The sequence below is a fragment of the Odocoileus virginianus genome, chromosome X (genome assembly GCF_023699985.2).
Source record: "Odocoileus virginianus isolate 20LAN1187 ecotype Illinois chromosome X, Ovbor_1.2, whole genome shotgun sequence".
Taxonomy (NCBI): domain Eukaryota; kingdom Metazoa; phylum Chordata; class Mammalia; order Artiodactyla; family Cervidae; genus Odocoileus; species Odocoileus virginianus.
In genome coordinates, this window is record NC_069708.1 from 28,852,513 (window position 1) to 28,877,074 (window position 24,562).

A 24,562-nucleotide genomic window follows, 5' to 3' on the forward strand; every position below is an offset into this window, starting at 1 on the left:
GGGTAATAATACCATTATTAATTAGTAGGAAGTAAAACCAGAAGACACATCCCTGGGAGACAAGCAGCAGAAGCCCAAACAGCAGTATTATGAGCAGCACCCGCATACCGGACCTCGATAATTCCCTGGAGTTCACCTCTAACGCCCCTTTTCCCTTGGAGCCGCGCAAGCGTACACTGATTTTTCTCCTCTCTCCCTTGTGCCCCCGCCTCCCCCCCCCCCGCCTCGCGCCCCGCCACGTCCACCCCACCACGCAGGCGCATCTCCTTAAATCCAGTCCCTACACCCCTCCTGTTTCTCTGCATTAAGTTCCCCCTCCTCTTTCTGCACCTCAGCAGGTTCACACTCTTCTCCGTGAGGGTGGCGGCGATAGAGAGGTCACGTGATGAGCATCTTGCTGCCCAACATGGCGGAGTTCGACACCATCTCGGAACTGGAGGAGGAGGAGGAAGAAGAAGCGGCAACGTCGTCGTCGTCGCCGTCGTCGTCGTCGTCGGGATCAGGGCCTGACGATGACGAGGAAGATGAGGAGGAGGAGGAAGAAGAAAACGAAGAGGAGGAGGAGGAAGAAGAGGAGCAGGTGGAAGAAACGCCGCCCCCGCCTCGGGTAGTGAGCGAAGAGCATCTTCGGAGATATGCCCCCGACCCTGTATTGGTGCGGGGCGCCGGCCACATCACTGTGTAAGCGAGAGGGAGCTATGGGGTTTGAAAAGGCTGAGATTTGGCGACAGAGAAATGAAGCGATCGAGGGGCGTGTGGTGTGGGGGAGGGCTGACTGAGGCATACAGTTACAAAAGGACATCTGGTCTAAATGGAGAAACTGAGGGAGATAGGTGTAAAGGAAGTGAGGAGAATGCAAATGCAATGCACCAACACCAGGTAAAGAGTGAGTATGGGACAGGGAAGTCTGGGGCTCGGAGCCAAAGGGATTGGAGTAGAGGTGAGTCTTCTTGCTTCTGTGTATGCTGGCGAGAATAGTCTAAACTGCAGGATGTACCAGCGGATTCTTTGCTGTTAAGATTGGTGTCTAGTGGAACCCGGTGACTGCTGTAACAAGTGACGTGACCGAGGCTTGGACTCTTCAAAACAGAAACAGGATATATTTTGTGAATAACGTTATAGACTATCCACTCACTTACATTTGCATCCATTCTTTTGTTTAATCCTTATGTAAAGGAATACAGTATCCTTTGTGTGTTGATCACTCTGACATATCACACAATTAGATGTTCAGGTTGAGAGGCAGCTATGAAACGTTGAAAGAGCAATAGATTGAGAGTGAGGGCTCTTGTATGTTAGTCCCAGCTTTACTTCTTACTGGCCCTGTGACCTTGTTTAGGTTACTTCCTATTTCTGGGCCTTAATATCTCCATCCATAAAATGAGGGATTTGGAGTTAGATGGTTTGTAAAGTCTTTTACCTCTGAGATAATTTAAGATACCTTCAGGAGATTTTGTATGTGCAAATAGTAAATATGCAAATATTAAATATGTATGGACATCAATCCCCTAGGAGCTGAGAATGATTATTTGAAAACTTATGCAGAGTTTTTAAAAATTGAAATCTTGGATCATATTTGAGAAACTAAAAGGGAGAGGGCCCTTTACATGCAGTGGTTTTCTGGGCTTTGAAGAGTGCTTTCTCATTTTTATGTAATGAAATGGACTGTAAATACTTGGAAGTTTTGAGTATTATATCATGTTCATCATCTTAAATATGCTGTCATTTACTGCATTTAAAAACAGGACTATTTTTTCCTATTAAGTCATGCTGCCTATAATTTTGATAATGGCTCACCTACCACTTTGACTTTCAGTTGAGTTCATATTATCTGAAATCATGTAATATGCACCACCTCCCCCCATCATGTTAGCTTTTAATTTTAACATGTTGAGTATTTTGATTGTAATATACTTTTGTGATCTTTGCATGAGAAGTGTAAGAAAGATTTTGAAATTGTGGAAGAATGTGAGGAGATTTTTAGATCTGCCATTTGGTTAGGCAATTTTAACAATTTTTCTTGGTTTAAGAATTTTGCAGATAGCCTACAATGTTCAGATGCCAGCTTACTGCACAGTTTTACTTAGATTCCTTTCATCACTATGGAGACAATTTATTACTCAAATTGATTATGATTCTGGCACCAAAGTTTACTTTCATGCAAAGTTTACTTCACATGACTAAACAGAAAAAGACTTTTTATTCTAGTCCATAATTTTATATTCCAACACACCTTCCCCTCATTATTTTCTAAAATTCAGAAAACAAAGAACAAGCAAGAAAACAGAATTTAAGTTCTCTGAAACTTATTTGTGGTTTCATTTTACTCTTCACACAACCATGGTGAAGTACTTATAAATCTATTTTCAATTAAAAGCAAAGCACTGACACTTGCCATGCTCAGGCCCTTTTGATAAGTGTAATGTCCCTCCTAGCTTAAAAATTATGGAATAAAGAGCGTGAAATAGCGGTGCTCTTAGTAACTGTTGGCATTAATTGAAGGCAAAACCTGAAAAGCAGCAAACCAGTACTTGAATTGCTAACCAATGTACATAGTTTGGAAAAGTATTTAGTTGTACATGTTCTGTGACCTAGAAAGAACATTTAATGTTAAATGTCTGAGATTTGGAGGGAAAAATAAAAGGTTGAATGTTTAGGAGAAAGTTTTACTGGATCTGAGAAACTGATCTTTCTATGATAGTAAAATCTTCCTTACAACAGATAAAGTCAAGTCCTTAGGAAATAGTTAATTTAATTTCAAAATGTCTAATATATCAGCCTTTGTTTAATTTTTTTCTGACATAGGAGTATTAGTTACCCTATCTGAATGAAATATTTCTTATTTTCTCCCACCCTTATTTTTTTCATTCTTTGTGTAATCACTTGTTCTTTAGAGGATGTTGTTTCTTTTCAAAGTTTAAAATTTGAGAACCATCACCTCAAATTCAGTATATCTTAAACCTAATATTTTCTCTCCTGACATTGGCTGTGTATTCCAGTTGCCCCATTACTGACTCTGATACTACCATTCCAATCTTCCCGGGTAATACTTCAAGTCCTTGAGTCATTTTTAACTCTTCCTTTCCTTGAATTGTCCATTGCCAGTCTGTCCCAGAATTATGTCTTCATGCCTTTTAAAAGGTCTATTAGATTTTTCATTTTTCTCCATTTCTACTGGCACTTTGCTGGTTTGGGTCACCATCTTCTTGAATTGCAGCCACAGTCTGCTGCCTCTTCCCACTCCAATCCATCTGGATGCTTATGCCAAATTAATTTTCTTAAAACACAGTTTAAAATGTCACTTTCCTGCTGAAAAACCTGCATTGGATCTTAATTAGGTTTGAATTTTGTGCTCTCCTTCTCCACTCTCAGAGGTCAAGGAGTCCCTCCACTTGTTCAGAGCTCACCCCTCCACTGATGCCTTCCAAAACCTTCTTTTGCAACCTCCTCCCAGGCAGCCCCCCTCTCTATACTATTACCTTACTTGGCCTCTGTTAGCTCAGCCTATAACTGTATTCAGAATCTCTCTAATTCTTTAAAAATAAAATAGCCTTCTTAGACCTATGTTCCCCATTAGCTACTGTCTAATCTCTTTTCTTTCTCCAGATTTCTTAAGAGTAGCTACATTCACCATATCTATTTCCTCTTCACCCTTCTGTTACCTGGATTTTGTCACCATGACCTCAGACAAACTGGCATCATTAAGATCATCATGACCTTCCTGTTGCTAAATTAGTGGGCATCTTCCATTTTCTATCTTTCTGGTCCTCTGTATTGCATATGAGACTTATAATGACTCTCTCTTTCTCAGAGACTTTTGCTCCAGGGGTCACAAACACACAGGCCTTCAGAGGCAAGACAGGTCACAGAAAATGGTGCAGCTTGAGTAATGATGGGCCTTAGTAGAACTGGAAGGTATGTGTTTTGCCTAAAGGGTTTCAAATTCTGTTAAAAAACAAAACATTTACCAGCCAAACAAATTTGGAATTTCTTGGCTACTTTACTCTCCCTGGTCTCCTTATATTTTTCTGGTTGTTTCTGAACTGTCTCATTCATCGGCTTTTCTTCCTCCTTTGCTCCTTGAATACTGGTGATCTCCAGGGTTTTATTTTCATCCCACTATTCTCATTCCCTACTCTGTCTAGATAGGTGGTCTCATCTTGGTTCCCATGGTTTCAGTTATCTATTGTCTCCCAAATATGTATTGCTATACCAGACTCTGCTAAGACTCTTATATGGGCTTCCTCACCTAATGACTCACTGACATCTTAAATTCAATATATTCAAAACAGAACTCATCCTCCCCTCTCCTGCCACATATCCTCACACCCCCATCCCAACCCCTCAAAAAATTCCTTCTATTTCTGAGTTCTCCAAATCAGTTAAATCTGGCAAGTGGTTCATCTTCCCCATTCAGTCTTCTCATATCTAAGAAATCAGTGGGTATAAACAATGTATGGCTTAAAATTTTCTTCTTTTCCTCCCTACCACCACTTACTTCCCTGATTCAAGCCCCTTTCACCACTCTACTTATCATCTTGTCTTCGCCTTATCACCTCCACATCCATCCCTCAGTCTGCTGCTAAATGGACACCACTTTCCTGTTTAAGACTCCTGTGGTTTTCTCTTCATCTGTAGGATCAAGTCTAAGCTCTAAAACATGGAATATATGACCAGACCCTGCCTATCCATCAGCCTAATATCCTGACATTTCCCTTTACTGCTGTATTTTCTTATTCATAGCATGCTATTTCCTATCTCTTTGCCTCTGCTCAAGCTGGGGCCTTCATCTAGAATTCCACCACCCACCATTCTTACCCCACATGTGGTCACCACTTCCTGTAAGTCTTCTCTGCCCCTGCTAAACTGGAAGCTGAAATGGCAGGATAATCACTGGTTCCCTCTGAATTTTCAGTGCCTACCACAGTGCCTGCCCTGAAGTAGACAGTAAAAGTAAGTTGAATAAATATTAGTTCTTTTAGTAAAACTCAATATGCTCACCATAGTGTGTGCTGTATTATAGGTCCTCAACAAGTGTTAGTTAGTAGAATCATCCTCTGGAGAGTAGTTATGTTTCTGAGCATCAATACAAAAATACTACCAGATTGGGGAGTTCAGGGGAAGGGTATGGCATGGCCTTACCTCTGAAAGCTTTGTTGAGCAAGACCCTCTGTGTCCAAATACCCTGTCTACTTATATCACCTTTACACATTGGCTTTATTATTATTATTTTTTTTTCCCAATAATTTTTTTTAAATTTTTTTTTCAATGACATGCATATGTGTTTTTATTTATTTATTTATTTATTTTTTGGGGTCATTTTTATTTTTTATTTTTATTTATTTATTTTTTTCCAAACACATTGGCTTTATTATTTTAATAAAATCAGTCAGTCAGTTGAGTCACTCAGTTGTGTCCAACTCTTTGTGACTCCATGGACTGCAGCACACCAGGCTTCCCTGTCCACCAACTCACGGAGCTTGCTCAAACTCATGTCCATAGAGTTGGTGATGCCATCCAACCATCTCATCCTCTGTTGGCCCTTTCTCCTCCTGCCCTCAATGTTTCCCGGCATCAGGGGTTTTTCCAGTGAGTCAGTTGTTCACATCAGGTGGCCATAGGTATTGGAGCTTCAGCTTCAGCATCAGTCCTTCCAATGAATATTCAGGGCTGATTCCCTTTAGGATTGACTGATTTGATCTCCTTGTAGCCTAGAGACTCTCAAGAGTCTTCTCCAACACCACATCTCAAAAGCATCAATTCTTTGGCACTCAGTTTTCTTTATGGTTCAACTCTCACATACATACATGACTACTGGAAAAACTATAGGTTTGACTACATGGACCTTTGTCAGCAAAGTAATGTCTCTGCATTTTAATATGCTGTCTAGGTTGGTCATAGCTTTTCTTCCAAGGAGCAAGCATCTTTTAATTTCATGGCTGCAGTCACCGTCTGCAGTGATTTTGGAGCCCAAGAAAATAAAATCTGTCACTGTTCCATTGTTTCCCCATCTATTTGCCATGAAGTGATGGGACTGGAATGCCATGATCTTTGTTTTTTGAATGTTGAGTTTTAAGTCAGCTTTTTCACTCTCCTCTTTCATTTTCATCAAGAGGCTCTTTAGTTCCTCTTCACTTTCTGCCACAAGGGTGGTGTCATCTGCATTTCTGAGGTTATAGATATTTCTCCCAGCAATCTTGATTCCAGCTTGTGCTTCATCCAGCCTGGCATTTCACATGATGTACTCTGCATTTAAGTTAAATAAGCAGGGTAACAATATACAGTCTTGACATATTCCTTTCCCAATTTGTAACCAGTCCATTTTTCCATGTCCGTTTCTAACTGTTGCTTCTTGACATGATACAGATTTCTTAGGAGACAGGTAAGGTGGTCTGGTAGTCCCATCTCTTTAAGAATTTTCCACAGTTTGTTGTGATCCACGTAGTCAAAGGCTTTAGCATAGTCAATGAAGCAGAAGTAGGTGTTTTTCTGGAATTCTCTTGGTTTTTCTATGATCCAACAGATGTTGACAATTTGATCTCTGGTTCCTCTGCCTTTTCTAAATCCAGCTTGAACATCTGAAAGTTCTCAGTTCATGTACTGTTGAAGTCTAACTCGGAGAATTTTGACCATTACTTTGCTAGGGTGTATGATGAGTGCAATTGTGTGGTAGTTTGAACATTCTTTGGCATTGCCTTTCTTTGGGATTGGAATGAAAACTGACCTTTTCCAGTCCTGTGGCCACTGCTGAGTTTTCCAAATTTCCTGGCATATTGAGTGAAGCACTTTCATAGTGTCATCTTTTTAGGATTTGAAATAGCTCAGCTGGAATTCCATCATCTCCACTAGCTTTGTTTGTAGTGATGCTCCCTAAGGCCCACTTGACCGCTCACTCCAGGCTGTCTGGTTCTAGGTGAGTGATCACACGATTGTGGTTATCTGGGTCTTTATGATCTTTTTTGTATAGTTCTTCTGTGTATTCTTGCCACATCTTCTTAATATCTTCTGCTTCTTTTAGGTTCATACACTTCTGACCTTTGTTTTGCCCATCTTTGCATGAAATGTTCACTTGGTATCTCTAATTTTCTTGAAGAGATCTCTAGTCTCTAATTAATATTAAATATATTTAACAAGTTATTTAATACCTTATCAATGAATTATAATTTTTGAGAAGTCAAATGACCTTACCACAATAATTGTAATTCCAAATCTGAGGTGATGATGATCATAAATGGATATTTAATGATCTTTTTCCAAATAAAAATACATACATGGCTAAATTAGCTCCCACAGATTTAAGGTTTTAGAAAACAGAAATAATGAAATGTCTTTTGTAAGTGTTGTTTCAAAAATACTATATATCTGAGTGATATAGCCTAATATCTATCATTTTTCTTCTTGATATTTTTAGGGTAAATATTTGGATCCAGTGTATTGAAATACAAGAAAAATTTTATCTCATGACATTGTTTTCTTATTTTTATTAAAATATATAATTATTTACCCTCCATAGTAGAGGTATATAATGGTAGAGATGGGAGTTTACCAATGCTCAGATATATAAAATTCTCATTAAAATTAATCTAAAAAAGCTGAAGTTATTACATATAGAATTGAAAAAAGATAGCCAAATTTGTCAAACAGTGCAGTTCTGTAAAAAGTTAAATAGCACTGCAATTGTTGCCTTTTCTGTAAACAGCTGTATTTGAGAAATTACAGTGAAGCATTGTTAATTTGTATTTGTATAAGGTAAATATTTTATAAGATTTTAGGCTTTGAGAATACTGAAGCTATAGTAATTAGTCATTTTACAGAGCAGCAAAACATATTTCCATATGGAAGATTAAAGAAATTTAATTTTTCAAAATATTGTTTAATTGTATGTCATAGACTTTCTTTTTTCTTGGTGGAGTAATTTCAGTGCACATGTAGAGTTCAATGCACATGTAGAATTCAATGCACATGCTTCAGAAACAGTGTTACTACAAGTGCAAAGTTTTCTAGTGAAATGTGGTTTTTTTGGCAGAATTTTAATACATTTTATCTGTTTTCTTAAACAACCTAAACATATAAACTTAAATTTGTGCAGGATTTTCAGAGGCTGATGTACAGCCATTTTCAAAAGAATTAAAGACAGTGAAAGGTGTAAAGAGGAAGAAAAGTGGAAGAGCAACTTGAAGACCCATCTTTCTTTGCCTCAGTTTCCTTTACTGCAAAGAATTGTCCAAGAAATTAAAATTTGGGACACTGCAGACACTTGACAAATAAAATACAATTGTTAAGAATCACCAGCTGGGTCAGCTTCAAACACATAATAGGCTCTTTATTTAATGAACCTGATAGAGTGAAAATGCGAGCAGTTCTCAGATGCTTCTGTCTAATGCTGACATTACTCATGTCTCTCACTGATCACTCACTGATGGGTAGATGAGCTTGTCTAACCTCTGTGAACTCATAGATCTTATTAACTTAATGGTTTGCTTATGAAACAGAGCTGAGATGTTCATCATTTAGCAGTAGCCATTTCAACATTTTCCTGGTAACTACTAAGTAAAATGTGCCAAAGATTATTTAAGTACTCATTTTAGGTGCTTAATATCTAATGTAAAAGTTAAGGGAAAAAATTGCTGGTAGGCAAGAACGCAGTTGCTACTGCCTTTTAGCCAAAATTATGAGAATATATTGGGCCTAGTTTGCCTACCTTTATACCTTTTAAAGTAGATAAATGTAGGCCATAATTGAGTATTTTAAGAAGTGAAATGACTTCCATACCATTTCCTTACCTTCCCTTACCGTTTCTATTTTTTTAATTTTTTTGACCATGCTGCACAGCTTGTGGGATCTTAGTTCCCCAACCAAGGATTGAACTTGGGCCCTCCTCAGTGAAAGCATGAAGTCCTAACTGCTGGACTGCCTGGAAATGCCCTGCTTTACCATTTCCAATATACTTTTTATGTTTTAGAAAAGGCAATCTCTATTTATATTAGAGAAGAAAATTTGTAATGTGAATTTAGCAAGAATTTTTTGAGAACCTGAGCACTGAGCTAAACACTGTGAAGAATACAGAAAAAGCAAAGTATAGGTCTTGCTTTACAAAGTTAACAGGAAATTTGCCTTTAAGAAACTCATGTGGATCAGCAAAGAATAAAGGAAAATATCTTTAATACTTTTGAATTGTATAGTACAGATTAAAATTGGCTATCAGTGTTCAGAGAAAGGGAAATCCATGAAGACTTGTATAGCAGGGGTTGGAACTTGGCTTGAGCTTTAAAGACTGCACTGGAATTAAACCAGGGAGAGGAAGCAAAACCAGGAAGAGGATGCTGAAGCTGAAACGCCAATATTTTGGCCACCTGATGCAAAGAACTGACTCATTTGAAAAGACCCTGATGCTGGGAAAGATTGAAGGTGGACGGAGAAGGGGACGACAGAGGATGAGATGGTTGGATGGCATCACTGATGCAAAGGACATGAGTTTGAGTATGCTCCGGAAGTTGGTGATGGACAGGGAAGCCTGGCAGGCTACAGTCCATGGTCGCAAAGAGTTGGACACGACTGAGAGACTGAACTGAACTGAATGGAGGAAGCAAGAGAAACCTTATAAGCAAAGAAAAGAGCCAAAGTGACAGTGGCAGTGGAAAGGAAGTAAATGTTATGAGAATGATTTCAAAGGAACAAATAACAGTATTTGGGACCACTTGGATATAAGCAGGTTGCAAAAAGTAGGAGATAAAAGGTACAAAAATGATACCAGGATCTAGGTTAAAGAGAGTCAGTGCACCATTGAAAGAGATGAAGAATTTGAAAGGAAGGAGCCCGTTTCAAATAAAAGGTAACATTTAATTTTAGATGTGTTCACATGAGGTATAAAGATATCCAAATGGAAATTTTTATTTTTGTTGTTGTTTTAATTTGTTGTATTGAAGTATAGTTATCTACAATGTTGTGTTAATTTCTGCTGTACAGTACAGTGATTCATCTACATATGTATGTATTCTTCTCCATATTCTTTTCCACTGTGGTTTATCACAGGATATTGAATATAGTCCCCTGTGCTATATATTAAGATCTTGTTAATCCATTCTATATGTTAGTTTATGTCTGCTAACCCCAAACTCCTACTCCATCTGTCCCTCACTCCCCTCCCCCTTGGCAGCCATAAGTCTGTTCTCTATGTCTGTGTGTCTGCTTCATAAATAGGTTCATTTGTATCATATTTTAGATATCACATATAAGTGGTATCATATGGTATTTATCTTTCTCTTTCTGACTTGTTTCACTTAGTAAATAATCTTTAAGTTCATCTATCTTGTTGCAAAAGGCATTATTTCTGAATGGAAATTTTTAGTATGCAATTAGAGGTGAGGGTCCAGAGCATGTTGGGAAATATAGAATTAGAGATATAGACTTGATGGTCATCAGAATAGAAGTGATTTTCAAAGTTATTAAAATAGATGAACTGTTATAATTCCTTTAGAAAGAGAAGCAGATAGCTAAGAGCTAAATTTTGGGAAAAGATAAGTGTTAGGAGAGAGTGAACAAATGGGAGAGTGTTGAGAAGGGAGTGGTAAACAGCATCACAGACTGCAAAGTCAGTAGGGGAAGTTCTGAAAAGAGGGTATTGAATTTAGCAATAAATAAGATGAACTTGTCTTTCTAAATAAATTTGCCAAATAAGGAATTATTTTCAGTAAAATAACAATATCAAAAGACAAACTTCAAAAGATTAAGAAAGGATGGGATATTAAGGAAATGGAAACAGAGGCAAAAAGTTTATTTGTCTGATGATAAATGCAAAGAGAGAATAGCAAAGCTAATTTTTTTTAATAATAGAAATATTCCATATATTTTGAGGAACACATGTCTATATCCTCTATGTATTTGGTATGTGATAAAAGAATAGCAACTTGGAAAAATCTATAATGGCAGCAATCTCTAATAGGGGTAGGAACAAACTATAAACATTGCATCTAAAAGACAAGAGGGAAAAGGACTCCACACTTCCATTGCAGGGGTTATGGGTTTGATCCCTTGTCAAACTAAGATCCAGGTGGCATGGTCATAAATAAATAGATAAGTAAAATTGGATTTAAAAAATAAAAGACAAGATATAAGAATAGAAATAGAACTCTACTTTCAAATGTATCATGTTTATTTTCATGAAAACTATATCTGTTTCTTTGTTATGCAATAAGAACTCTGTGGAATAATGAATTGAATTACATCTTCCTTACTAGTGATAAAGCCACTGTTTATCTAAATATTTAAATGAAATATTTCTTGCTCTGTTAAATATTTGCTGTTTACTGATCACTTAGTACACAATTGCAAATATATAAATAATACTAGAGTATTAATTTCTCAAACAGCACATGAAATTTGCCATAAAAATTCATGTACAAGAGTACCATTTTATTTTTAAGTTTGACTGTACTCCTCTACATAAAGACTTAAAGAAAATGTTATTATGGGGATGTTATTATGAAAATATTATGTTTTCATTACATGTACTGACACCTAGAGAAGTAATGACATTTTTAATGAAGTTATGGTCTTTTTGCAATTGCTAATTAATTTTCTCAACTCTTTTCAAAACTAGAATTTTTTGTTTTAAAATGCATTTTAAACGTATAAAGTAAAATTTATTTATGCATGGGTGTGTACCTTGCTGCTAGCTACTAAGTATAGAGTCTTTGTGTTTAAAACTAGCTTGGGTCCTTGTAAAGGAGCTATTAGCATAAATAATGCAAGGAGACTATGATATTCTCACAGAGTTTTAATGGGACATTGGATTCTTAAGATGTCTATAAAATGACCCTAAGACCGAAATGCCATACATCAGTAGAATCAAACAGTACACAGAGTAGCTCATTGTTCAACAAACTTTTATTAAGTACTTAGATTCCATTGTGCTGCTAAGCATAATGGAAGATAGCAAAGTAAGTAAGTCATAGTTTTTGTTCTCCAGGAGCTTAATATAGGACAGAAAGAACTTAAGGGTTAGCATTTGAATTTGGTTGTCCTTGCTTCCCTGGTGGCTCAGAGGGTCAAGAATCTGCCTGCAATATGGGAGACCTGGGTTCCATACCTAGGTTGGGAAGATACCCTGGAGGAGGGCATGGCAACCCACTCCAGTATTCTTGCCTGGAGAATCCCCATGAACAGAGGAGCCTGGTGGGCTACAGTCCACAGGGTCTCAAAGAGTTAGACACAACCGAGTGACTAAGCACAAGAGAATACAAAAAAATAGATAAACACAATCTCTTACTATGACTTTGGGCATCATTTAATTAATTCATTTTTGAAATAAAAATTTTCTGTCAGATTCCTTCTCTGTAAAATAGAGATAACAATACCTTTTTTGCAGGGTTGTAAAGTTTAGAGGTAATATATTTACCTATAACAGTGTCTAACTCATGGTAAATAGATAGTTACTGGTAACTGTTACTGTCTACCTCACAATGAGTTCTTATTAACTGTTGAATGTTTTTTTCCTTTTGCTTATACTAACATAAATTGTAGTCACTCTGATATATCATCTAACATGCAGGAAATGACTTTTGTTGTTCCTACTGAAATCAACAAGGAGGTGAAGGAAGGCCTTGACATAGTACAGATTTCAGTGAGTGTAGTTGAAGAAAGTCAGAGCTCTTGAGGCTGGTATCTGTTTTCTTAAAATTGGTTGCATGTACATAAAAGCCATTCATAATGATCAACCTTTGAGTATCTGAATAGCTCTACAGTTCCAAAAGTTACATCAATTTTTATTAGGAAAATTTTTATATATCCACAGAAGTAGAAAAAAAAATAGTACAATCCACTCCCACATACAACCTATCAGTTCTAACAGTTATCAACTAAAATGGATTTTAACAGAAATATTTCAATCAAAAATTATATTTCCAGCTCTATATCAGTGTTTCTGTATTATTTTTTAATCTCATATCATGGCTCTCATTGGAATCCTACATTAACTTTGGCTCCTTAAGTTCCTTTTACTTTTAATTTGGATTAATAGTCAAACACTTATTTTCTATAAACATCAAATTATTTTTAGGACATGCTTTTAGGTCACAAAATCAAAGGAAAAATGCATGGCTTTGTAACTTTTTTAAGGAAAAGAGTTAAATACGTTGGGTAGAATGTATTTTGTTCTTTGTTTTTAAGGTTTGGCTTGAGCAACAAGTTTGATACTGAATTTCCCTCAGTTCTAACAGGGAAGGTAAGTGAGAGTTTGCATTGAACTTTTCAATTCTAAAATTATTGGTTTTTGGCTGAATTAGTGTTATGACAGGTGCTTTGATACACTATAATGAAGTCTAATAGTAAGAGGCCAGGATAATTTTAGGCTGTATCATTAGTGACTAAAAACTGTCTCTGTGACTAGCCTATGACCAGTTATTTTGTTCATTGTCCAATAATGCCAGCTATCATTTACTTATCTATTCAGTTTTTCCAGTTTTGCCTTTTTTTCTCAGCACTGGTAGCTATAATTGTTTTAATTTAGGTCAGTAATTTCCAATGATTTTAGAGTTAACAAAATTATTGTTCAACTTTGTATCACTCTGAATTTTAAAGTATCCTGAGATATGATTTGTTATACCAGTACATTAAAAAAATCAAAATTTTCTGCCTTTTAGACAGTTGAGTTTCTATAATTAGACTCACTGTGATAAATTGTTACTACCTTTTTGTTTCCTGGTTCCTGTACACTCAGTAGTATCTTCTAGCATTGAGGTTCAATCTTCAGAGACCTTCTAGGGTTCAAAAGTGTTTGGAAAATCCTCTTATAACAGTAATGCTAACTTCTAAGCCCAAAGGAAAAGGCTCTGATAAGACAAAAGAGAATATATAAAATGCCTAGTGTATTGCCAGGTACTTATTAGTTTCACAGTGTAAGTTTGTGATTGTTACTGATAATTCTTCATGAGTATATCCTAGTTTCACCCTGATTGTTTTTCCAGTTTTTTCTACTCACCATCTTTCCATTTTAATTGCTTTTGCTACTTTAACCTTGTTCTTCTGGGTAATTGTTTGTTCTCAGACCCACCAATAATTTGTTCTCTCTCCTGATGTATAATGTCAAATCATTCCATACAGTAATAAACAAGTAGTGATAGTCCCTGGCTAAGTGAACATTAGAAAATATGTGGCCATTTATCTTTTTAGGTTACAAAGAGCCCTTTGGTTTGAGATTTTGGCCTCATTTTCTAGTATGTTCTCCCTTCCTGTCCTGATCATATAGAATAATTCACCAATTTAAGCAGCAGTTCAGATTTAGATTTGTTTTAGATAAATTTTTTCCAAGGAAAAATAGCTATGGGAAAAAAATCTCTTGAATAATAATTTGTTTGTAGAAGGATGGCAAATTCAATATTAAAATTAAAGACAATGTGAATAAAGATATCTCCAATGGAAAACTTGTTCTTTATATTTCCCTTATTGCTGTCAAATATGTTGTCTGGGCAGTTGCATCCAGTTTTACTATTGGTTTAGTTAGAGTTTGAATTACAATTCCAAGTAATTCTAAAAACTGAATAATCAAAAAAGTCAGAGAATAGAGCTTCCAGGTATAAGACTTATCCATCTTTCCATCTTTGAAATTGGCCAGTTTTATGTGCTCAAGGAATCTTCAGAATATTTCTTCATCTTTCCAAGTCTTTTAAAAACTGAAATTCCACCAGCACAAAGAATAGTACAGTTCTTTAAACTAGGGAAGTAGGAATGTTGGACTTCCCTGGTGGCTCATCGATAAAGAATCTGCCTGCAATGTGCGAGACCTGGATTCAATCCCTGGGTCTGGAAGATACCCTGGAGGAGGGCATGGCAACCCACTGTAGTACTCTTGCCTAGCAAATCCCATGGACAGAGGAGCCTAGCAAGCTAAAGTCCATAGGGTCGCACAGACTCAGACAACTAAGCAGCAGCAGCAAGAATATTAAGCTGGATATGAGCTGTTCTTAAAGACATCCATTCTTTTCAGGTGACCATTTTTGTAACACATAATGACTGGATATTTATTCTAGTGTACATTATTTAAATGCACAAAATTTCTCATATGTTGAATGAGGCATAAATGATACAGTGATCCTAGTTTAGTGTTTGATGATGGAAAACACTAAAGGAATTCTGAAAGTCTGATTTTGAAAAGTCATATGGTGGCTTTGTTTTCTCTTTATTTTCTCTTTCATGAGATTATTTTTCTCCAGTAGGCACTATTTCAGGTGTAAAGGTTATTTTGGATTGTCAAAATGCATCTCTGATAACTATGAAGAAGAAGCAGAAAAAATAATTTACATGTTTCAGAAAAAAGCTAAAGAAAAAAAAGTTTGAATTCCAGACTGAGCAACAGTGTAAATATATTTCACAATGAATAAATGCATAGCTAAAATAGAAAATTAAATCTGCATTTTATAAAACCAGTATTCTAGCATGAATGGAATTCTTAAATAGCTTTTATGCCTAAAGTAAGCAAAATTGCAGGGTGAATTCCAAAAATCTCAAAAGCCATTTTGTTAAGCTCTATGGCTTAGTATTAATTTTGTGCTTCTTATGTGTCAGTTTTTTAATATAAATAAAAAGATAATCTTTTACATTAAATTAAGCAAAGATTGTTTCCATCTTTCACTAAAGATAAGTCCTGTCATGATAGGATGTATGGAACAGATGTATATATACAAATTTTGGTGACCAGAAAATGAAAGAACCACAGAATTTCAGAAAAGAAATAAAAGCTTCTGGCCCTCAGCTTGAAACAGTTAAATGGTGTTACAAGGAAATTAGCGTGCAGTGTTGGGAATTGTAAAACATAAAATTACTATTGTGATCCAGTATGACAAGTGATTGATGGGGTTGTGTTCCCCATGACTGAAGGAGGCAAATCAGTCCTGCTGGGTTTTGCTTAGATTTTCTTCTGTTTGCAAAGTCTCTTGCATCCTGTTATAAAATATTATGACCCTTTCCCCGACTTTCATGATGTGACTTTCTTTTTTCTAAGAAAGTCAAGAGGAATTAAATGTTTCTTTACAACCTGCCATTCAGCTACAAAGTAAAAGGCTTCCATCTAACCTTCATTACTAGTGATACTCAAATTATATGGAAGTAAATGAGTAAAATGTTATTAACTCTGATTCCACACAGTTAACTAAACATTTCTTTCACATTGTTTAAAATTGGGAGTTAACCAGTTCTCATTTCCTATGCCTTTATTTCTGTTTTATGACTTTTACTGTTATTCAAATACAGATTTTTTTTTCAAAGACAATTCTGGCTTCCTTTTAAAGTCAAAATGCAGATTTTAGTTTATTGTGTGAAATTCTAGTAAAAGTTTTATTTTCAGTATGTTTCTGTTATGACTTTAAAAAATTTGAATTGTCATTTTTAGAAACTTGAATGTTTTAATTTGTCCATAGTGAAAGAGTACAAGCTATGAATATTATGTATTAAATGTGGAAAATATTGGTGGGGAAGAAGGAAACTTGTCACATTTTAAAAATGGTTTTATTAATTCATTTCCAGAAGCATGTAATGAAAGATAAATCTTATAATAAATTTTACATACCTTGGCATGCAATTTATTTCATTCACAGTGTTTTAAACAAAAATCAAGTTTTACTTTCTGGATTGATTCTTTTCTGGCTTTTAGCCTCATTCTTTACTTTTTTTCATCTGTGTTCACACACTTTTAAATACAAGTTATATATAGAAATTTTACTTTTTAAACAAAATTTAAATTCTAATTATAGGTACTTAAATTTGTAAATAGACAGATTTAATGAATATATCAAAATTTGCCATATTTTAAAGATGTCTTAGTGTTTCTAGATACACAATTTAAAGAAAATTGATAATGTTATATTACAGATTAGAGCTAAATATATAAATACATTTTCCTTTAACTTCCATTTGGTTGCTCACAGGTTCACTAGGAAAAAAGAAGCTGAATATCATTGTTTAAGAGGTAAATGAAGATAGCAGCTTAGTACCTAGATTTTAAAAAAGAACATTTTTTCTCTAAAGAATTGAAAACCATTAAATTTGCATTCAAAATGTAGCAGATTATCCTTTTGTGTAGAATAGAATGTGTAGGAAACCTGTGGAGTTTAACACTGTTAAGTTATGTGATCCAAACCTTCAGTTGGTACTCCATGCAAAAAAAAAGTCTTGCTTTTTTTCTCCAAATCTAATTAGAGATATGATTCACTGACTTCCTTTTTCAAAGCATTCTAGTCAGGAGGTTCTTTCTAAGGTATAATTTCCATTCCCCATGAGGTATATAATAGAAAAATTATTTTTCTCATTTTACAGATGGGAGACTAAAGCTCACAAAAATTAAATGAACTTACCTAGAATTTTTTATAACTAATAAGAAACTAGAATCTAGATCTTGATTTATTGTCTTAATGTGCTTAGCCTGTTGGTGTTTTCTGTTTCCAGTTGTCAGCCGTAGTTCCTTGAATTTATTTTCATATTTACTCTAGAAATTTAGTTATTTATTTGGAATTCTTTTTACTCGGCGATTGTCTTTAGGTCATATTGGAGAATGAAGTAAATTTATTTTCCTTTTGTAAATACAATTTTGAGCCTTACAATTTCACAACTTGTTAACATATTAGGAAAAAAGGAAAATTTACAGGTTAAGCAAGTAACATTATTAGGTAGCATGAACAATTCTAATAAAGCTAATATAATTACTTAATGTTTTAATCATGATGGTACTGAATTCTGTGGTCATGTATCTTTCTAACGTCCATTAATCAATATGTATTGTAATACTGAGTCTAAGACTTGCTATTATTATTAAAAGACAAAAATGTAATAATTTGATTCCTGTAGAACAGTTTTTACTTAGAAGAGTTGTGGAGCTCTATATTTTTGATGCCAAACATGCTAATGGGTTTTTTATTTTACAGCAACTTATTTTTTCTAACAATTTTGTAATTTTTGCCTGCATAGCCAGATGGTGGAATTTTTTCTTATAGATTTTACAGTGTGACAGTTTTCTAAATGAAGGAATCATTTTTGTGATTTAGAAATGTGATTTCACTGAAAGCAGAGTATTTTTAGTATACCTTTGAATTGTATAACCTTCAAGCAGAATTTTGGGTATAAATCTAATTATGCTTGTCATGATCGTGCCTTTGAACTGACTTTGTCGTTGTTTACAGAGAACCATAAGCATCCACTTCCAGGAATGGAGGTAGTAATTAAAAATATTAAATTTGTGTATTTAAGGATCTCTCAACTTCTAAAAATTTACAGCAGTTTGAATCCATTTTATGCTAATACTGAGTGTTTTTTGAATGTCATCATTTCTCACTGTCTTTTGTTAATGTACCTTTTGCCTACAAACAATGGCAAGTGTTTAAGTTGTTATGTTGCAAATTTACCAGGGAGAAAAGATTTGAGAGTTGCCTTTTTAAAAGTAATCCAGGAATATTGCCGAGGTCTAAATTTAATTCTATTTCCTCTAGTAGTATTTAGGTTTTATTGTTATATTATGCTTCTAGTCTTATTCAACCTTTAGTCAGAGTGACTGGAGACTATAAATAATATTGCCTTAATAATGAGAATAACTGGTAAGAAAACTGTGTGACGGTATCCTTTACTACGAATTTTACTGTTGTCATTTTATTATTGGTAATTTCAGAAGATTGTCTTCAAACATCAGAATAAGTTCTGTAAACATGAAATTATATTGTTTTGCTTTCTAATGTCATCCAAGAGCATGTAATACCTATTTATAGGGAAAGATAGGAAATAAATATGTGTAATTCCTTAAAGTGTTTGTAATAAGACAAACATTTTATTTAGGTTTAGAGATAAATAGTAGAAAGCTGCCCTCAAAGTGTTAAAGATTGTGCCCTTGTTGTAGGTGGCCCCAGAAGAATTTAAGACCAGCATTGGCCGTGTGAATGCATGTTTGAAAAAGGCTCTCCCAGTCAATGTGAAATGGTTGCTCTGTGGTTGTCTCTGCTGCTGTTGCACATTGGGTTGCAGCCTGTGGCCCGTTATTTGTCTCAACAAAAGAGTGAGTAACCGTTTTATTGTGTAATAATAATGAGTTAACATTTATTGAACACTTGCTGTGTGCCAAGTACTTTACAGGGTTTAATTCTCCTAGCAATGCTGTCCTCATTCTAGATATAAAGAAACTCAGGGCCAGTGATATTAAGCCATTTGTTCAACCTTTATCAACATTTTATTACTTAATATGTGTTCCAGTCATTATTTTAAATTAGTACAAAGTAAGTGGAGTACTTGCCGGAGAAGGCAATGGCAACCCACTCCAGTACTCTTGACTGGAAAATCCCATGGACGGAGAAACCTGGTAGGCTGCAGTCCATGGGGTCGCTAGGAGCCAGACACGACTGAGTGACTTCACTTTCACTTTTCACTTTCACGCATTGGAGAAGGAAATGGCAACCCACTCCAGTGTTCTTGCCTGGAGAATCCCAGGGACAGCGGAGTCTGGTGGGCTGCCGTCTATGGGGTCGCACAGAGTCGGACATGACTGAAGTGACTTAGCAGCAGCAGCAGCAAGTAGAGTACTTAAGTAAATGTAACTTGGCTACTTATTCTTTTTACAAAACCTGAAGTTATGATTTAAAGTATTTCCAAGTTACAAGTGTATGGGAGAGTTTTTTGTTGATCTGCAGAAGTGTAAGTAATCTACAAAGTTGGTGGGGGAAAACTTCGTTAGTTTTGAACATGTTGAAACAACGTTCTGGCATGACATTACTCGTTGTGTCATAGATTTAAGACTACTATCTTAATCTCATTTTCTTTAAAATTTTATTTTGATCTTCAGAATGATATTTTCCCCACTGGGAGGATATCTTTAAACTTTTTAATTCAAGTCAATGAGGAAAATTAATTCATTTACCTCCAGTTCTTTTCCTTGTACAACATGGATGATTCACTTAAACTTCTAAATAATAGCCATATTCAAATTCACAGCACCTGGATGGGGTATAATTAATGGTACAGTTGTTTCATAAAAACCAGAAAGATTCCCACCAAGTACTCATTATATTTTCCTCTCCATCTTTCTCCTGCCCTTCTTAATGTCTGCTTCAAAAAATAAAATACTGCCACCCCTATCATTTTTTGAATGGAAAATTGGACATTTTATTAATCCTTTGGTCACTCCCAGTAAGTCAGAGCTTTATTTTAAATAGAGCTTAGTTTATTGTTTGTCAAAGCATGAACAGTGTTCTCAAATGGCTTTCTATAAGTTAAATCAATTATGGGATTTTTTTTTTCATCACACAGGTACAGCCAAATTCAGTTACTTTAAGAACAGATTTTTTGATTTTAATATTATCCAGGATCTTTTTTTCTGATGACCTGTTTACATAGTTGCCTGTTTATTAACACTACCACAAGGCCTGAAATAGAAGCAGTTTATTCAGTCATGTGATTTTATTATGAGCACTACTGATTTGACATTAACACTAATGCTATGATTTCTCCCTACCCCCACTATGGTTAATTAAGTATTCATATTGAAATTAAGGTATCAGTATATTCTTATCACTGATCTGTCAATTTTTAAAAGTCTATTAAGTACAGATATGCAGACTGTTGTCCTGTGGGCTAAATCCAGCCCACTCTATTCTTTAAACATTTAAATCAATTGCTAGCATTTAAAAATTAGAATATTAAAATAAAATTTGAAATAGCCAGTGTCTCTTGTAAAAATCTAAAAATCTGGCAATATGGGACCCACATGTCTACATTTCAGCAATTGGCCCTTGCTGAGTGGTGGCTGCTTCCTTTAAATAGGACATGTGGTCTCTGATTCACCACAGAACTACCCAGCATTTACATTATCTGCCTCGCTCTGTACACTTTATCATTATGACCCTCGATGTTGTACATACTAACTTGTTAACACACTAGACAATGAAGCACCAAGCATGTTCTAGTAGCTTTGTACAAGACACTGTCCTTTCTGGAGCCTCAACTTCTTCACCTATAAAATCCAGATAGTATTACTTACTTTAAGGTGGTTGTGATGATGAAGAGATTTAAGGTACCTCACTGCTTTTTTTGTCTACATGGAGAAATAAAAAATAAAATGCAACAATTTAAGAGTGGCTCTAGCCTTTCTAATGAGGAATCTAGCTTCATGAAAGTCATGTCTGTGTTTATCCACAAAATAAAATGGAAATAATATGATTAATCTGCCCTGTGTCAAAGGTCATTGCTGTATAAATGAATGATTGTAAAATATTTCCAAGAAAGAACTATGTAAACAGTCTGCCTTGTGAATTTTTTTTTTGCCAGTATACATCATGGTCATTTTTCTAGCAAATTAGTTGAAAGAAAAGAAATACAAACCAGAATGCCCTGAGCTGCTCCTAGTCTCTCTTGGCTCTGATAGGATTCTATGGCTACATGATATATGAAATGAAGGTTTTTCACTTAACCATTCTTATATTTACCACAGTGATATTACATCAATTTTCAGGCCGAAGCATACTGCCATCCTTAAATTTGAAATTACTTTTAACATTTACCTTTGTTTTTGCTATAATATTTGCTAAATTGAGAGGGATGTTCAGAGGGAAGGGACTTACAACATGAACCAATAATGTTGTTTTCCTTATGATTTCTAATTTAATTCCATTGTTATTAGAAAAGATACTTTGTATGATTTTAATCTTTTTAAATTATTGAGGCTTATCTAGTGGCATAACGTATAGCCTATCCTGGAGAATACTCCATGTACACTCAAGAAGAAAATTGTATTGTTGTGGGGTGGAAGGATCTATATATGCCTGTTAGATCTAATTGTTTCACAGTGTTGTTCAAGTCCTGCCTTTCATTATTGATCTTCTGCATACTTGTTCTATCCATTATGGAAAGTGGGGTATTGAAGTCCTAGCTACTATTGTAGAATTGTCTGTTTCTCGCTTCAGTTCTGTCAGTTTTTGCTTCATGTATTTTGCAGATCTGTTGATAGTTATATATATGTTTATAATTATCATTTCCTCTTGAAAGATTTTATTTTCATCACTATATATTGTTTTGGAATTTTGTTCCCTCAAAAGTCATATGTTGCAGCCTTCCCCTTTAATCTGATGGTATTTAGAGGTGGTTGGTATTTTGGCCCTTGGAAGGTAATTAGATTTAGATAAAGTCGTGATCATGGGGTCCTCATGGTGTATTAATGCCATTATAAGAAAAGATCAGAGAGCTGCTGTCTCTCTACTGTGTGAGGATACAGCAAAAAAGAAGTTGTCCATAAGCCAGGAAGAGTGCTCCCATAAGAACTCAACCAACCATGCTGATACTCTGATCTAAGACTTCCCATACTTTAGAGCTATTGTTTAATCCACCTAGAATATGGTCTTTTGTCATAGTAGCCTGAGTATATTAAGACATATAGTGAGCATCTTTTTCTCTTGTAACTTTCTTTTAGTTGAAATCTATTTTGCCCAATACTATCTACCCCAGCCCCCCCCCTTTTTTTTGGTTACTATTTACAGTGGAAAGTCTTTATCTGTCCTCTCACTTTCAACCTACTTGTGTCTTGAATCTAAACTGAGTTTCCTATAGACTCATGGATCATATTTTTATATCCATGCTGCAGATCTCTCCCTTTTAATTGAGAGTTTAATCTGTTTGCATTTAGAGTCATTAATGATAATGTATTAGTTTGCCAGGGCTGCCTTAATAAAGTACCACAGACTAGGTGGTTTAAACAACAGAAATGCATTTTCTCACAGTTCCAGAGGCTCTAAGTCTGAAGTCAAGGTTTTCGGAAGGCTGATGCTTTTTTTTTTTTTTTTCCCTGAATCTTCTCTCCTTGGCTTATAAATGGATGTTTTTCTCCCTAGGTCTTCATGTGCCTTCACCTGGTTCCCTCTATACATGTCTGTGTCCTAATCTCTTTTTATAAGGACACTAGTCATATTGCAATTGTGCGGTAGTTTGAGCATTCTTTGGGATTCCCGTTCTTTGGGATTGGAATGAAAACTGACCTTTTCTAGTCCTGTGGCCACTGCTGAGTTTTCCAAATTTGCTGACATATTGAGTTCAGCTCTCACTCAACCCCCAATTTTCCCTGTTATTAACATCTTGCTCTATTGAAGTACGATTGTTAAAACTGATGAGCCAGTATTGACACATTATTATTACTAACTAAAGTCCATAGTTTACATAAGAGTTCACTCTTCGAAGAATGTTGTACATTCCATGGGTTTTGACGATGTATAATGATATGTACCCATCATGTATACCAATATACTTTGGTATGTTAATCTTGTATCCTGCATCCTTTCTATAATTGCATATTAATTCAAGGAGTTTTATTGATTTTTCAGGTTTTCTACATAGACAATCATGTCATCTATGAAGTAAGATAATTTTTATTCCTTCTTTCTCAATATGTATACCTTTTTTCTTATCTTATTGCATTACCTAGGGCTTCTAGAATGATATTGAAAAGCAGTGGTAAGAAGGAATATCCTTGCCTTGTTCCTGATCTTAGTAGGAAAGCTTTGAGTTTCATACCATCAAGTATGATATTAACTGTAGGTTTTTTGGTAAGATGTTCTTTATCAACTTGAAGAAGTTCCTCTCTTCCTAGTTTGCCAAGAATTTTCATCGTAAATGAGTGCTGTATTTTGTCAAATATTTTTTCTGCCTCTGTTGATGTGATTATGTGATTTTTCTTTTTTAATCTGTTGATAGGATGGCTTACATATTAATTGATCTTTGAATGATGAATGAGATTTGCATATGTGAGATAAACCCACTTACTGTAGTGTATATTGTATTTCTTTGCTAATGTTTTGTACAGGTTTTTGCATCTATGTTCATGAGAAATATTGGGTCTGCAGTTTTCTTTTCATATAGTACCTTTGTCTAGTTCTGTAATACTGGCCTCACAGAATGAATTAGGAAATATTCTTTCTGCTTCTGTTTTATGGAAGAGATTGTAGAGTGCCACATCCAGCACAACAGGTGAGAAAGTCCTGAAACGGGGTTGAGCGCGTAATGAAAAGATAGACACATATAATTTGGCAAGCAAGGAGTCAGGGGGCCCTCCTGCTCTCCATGGCAGGAAGACAAAATGGTTCCTTTCAGCCTGCACTTTTATTGGCAGAAGTCACATGAGCTCATTAGCTATACTGGGGAGTTTGATTAGCACAGGCTCTGCTGTTGATCAGGAATATCTTGTTTTGTTTCCATGGAGATGGATGCAGGGGTAGGCACTGAAGTGGAACTGAGCAGGTCCCACCCCAAGAATGTCTGTTCAGCATGCTTACCAGGACAAATCACAAGGGTGCAGTTTGCCACACCCTCGAGTCTGGTCTCTGCTCTGCCAGGCTGCAACAGTAGAGCATTGGTATTTCTCCCTTAAATGTTTGAACCCATCTGGGCATGATGTTTTCTATTTGGGGAGGTTATTAATTATTGACTCCGTTTCTTTAATAGACATAAGCCTATCAAGATTTTCTATTTCTCCTTACATGGGCTTTAGTAGACAGTGTCTTTCACATAATCAGCCCTTTTCGTCTAGCTTATCAGACTCATAGGCATAGATTTG

The 24,562-nt window shown here is 35.5% G+C and overlaps 1 protein-coding gene across 5 annotated transcripts in view; it reads left to right on the plus strand.

Annotated features, from left to right (window-relative positions):
• Positions 1-229: 229 nt before the first annotated feature.
• Positions 230-24,562, plus strand: part of CHIC1 (cysteine rich hydrophobic domain 1) — a 43,205-nt gene continuing 18,872 nt past the window's right edge. For 3 of the 5 annotated variants that reach the window (XM_070461957.1, XM_070461956.1, XM_070461958.1), the window contains exons 1-4: positions 230-681; positions 13,168-13,222; positions 18,875-19,030; positions 23,334-23,366. In XM_070461957.1, the coding sequence (XP_070318058.1) occupies positions 386-681; positions 13,168-13,222; positions 18,875-19,030; positions 23,334-23,366 (540 nt within the window). In that variant the 5' untranslated portion in view covers positions 230-385. The remainder of the gene's footprint in view (positions 682-13,167; positions 13,223-18,874; positions 19,031-23,333; positions 23,367-24,562) is intronic. The other 2 variants (XM_020889407.2, XM_070461960.1) reach the window with 1 other exon arrangement.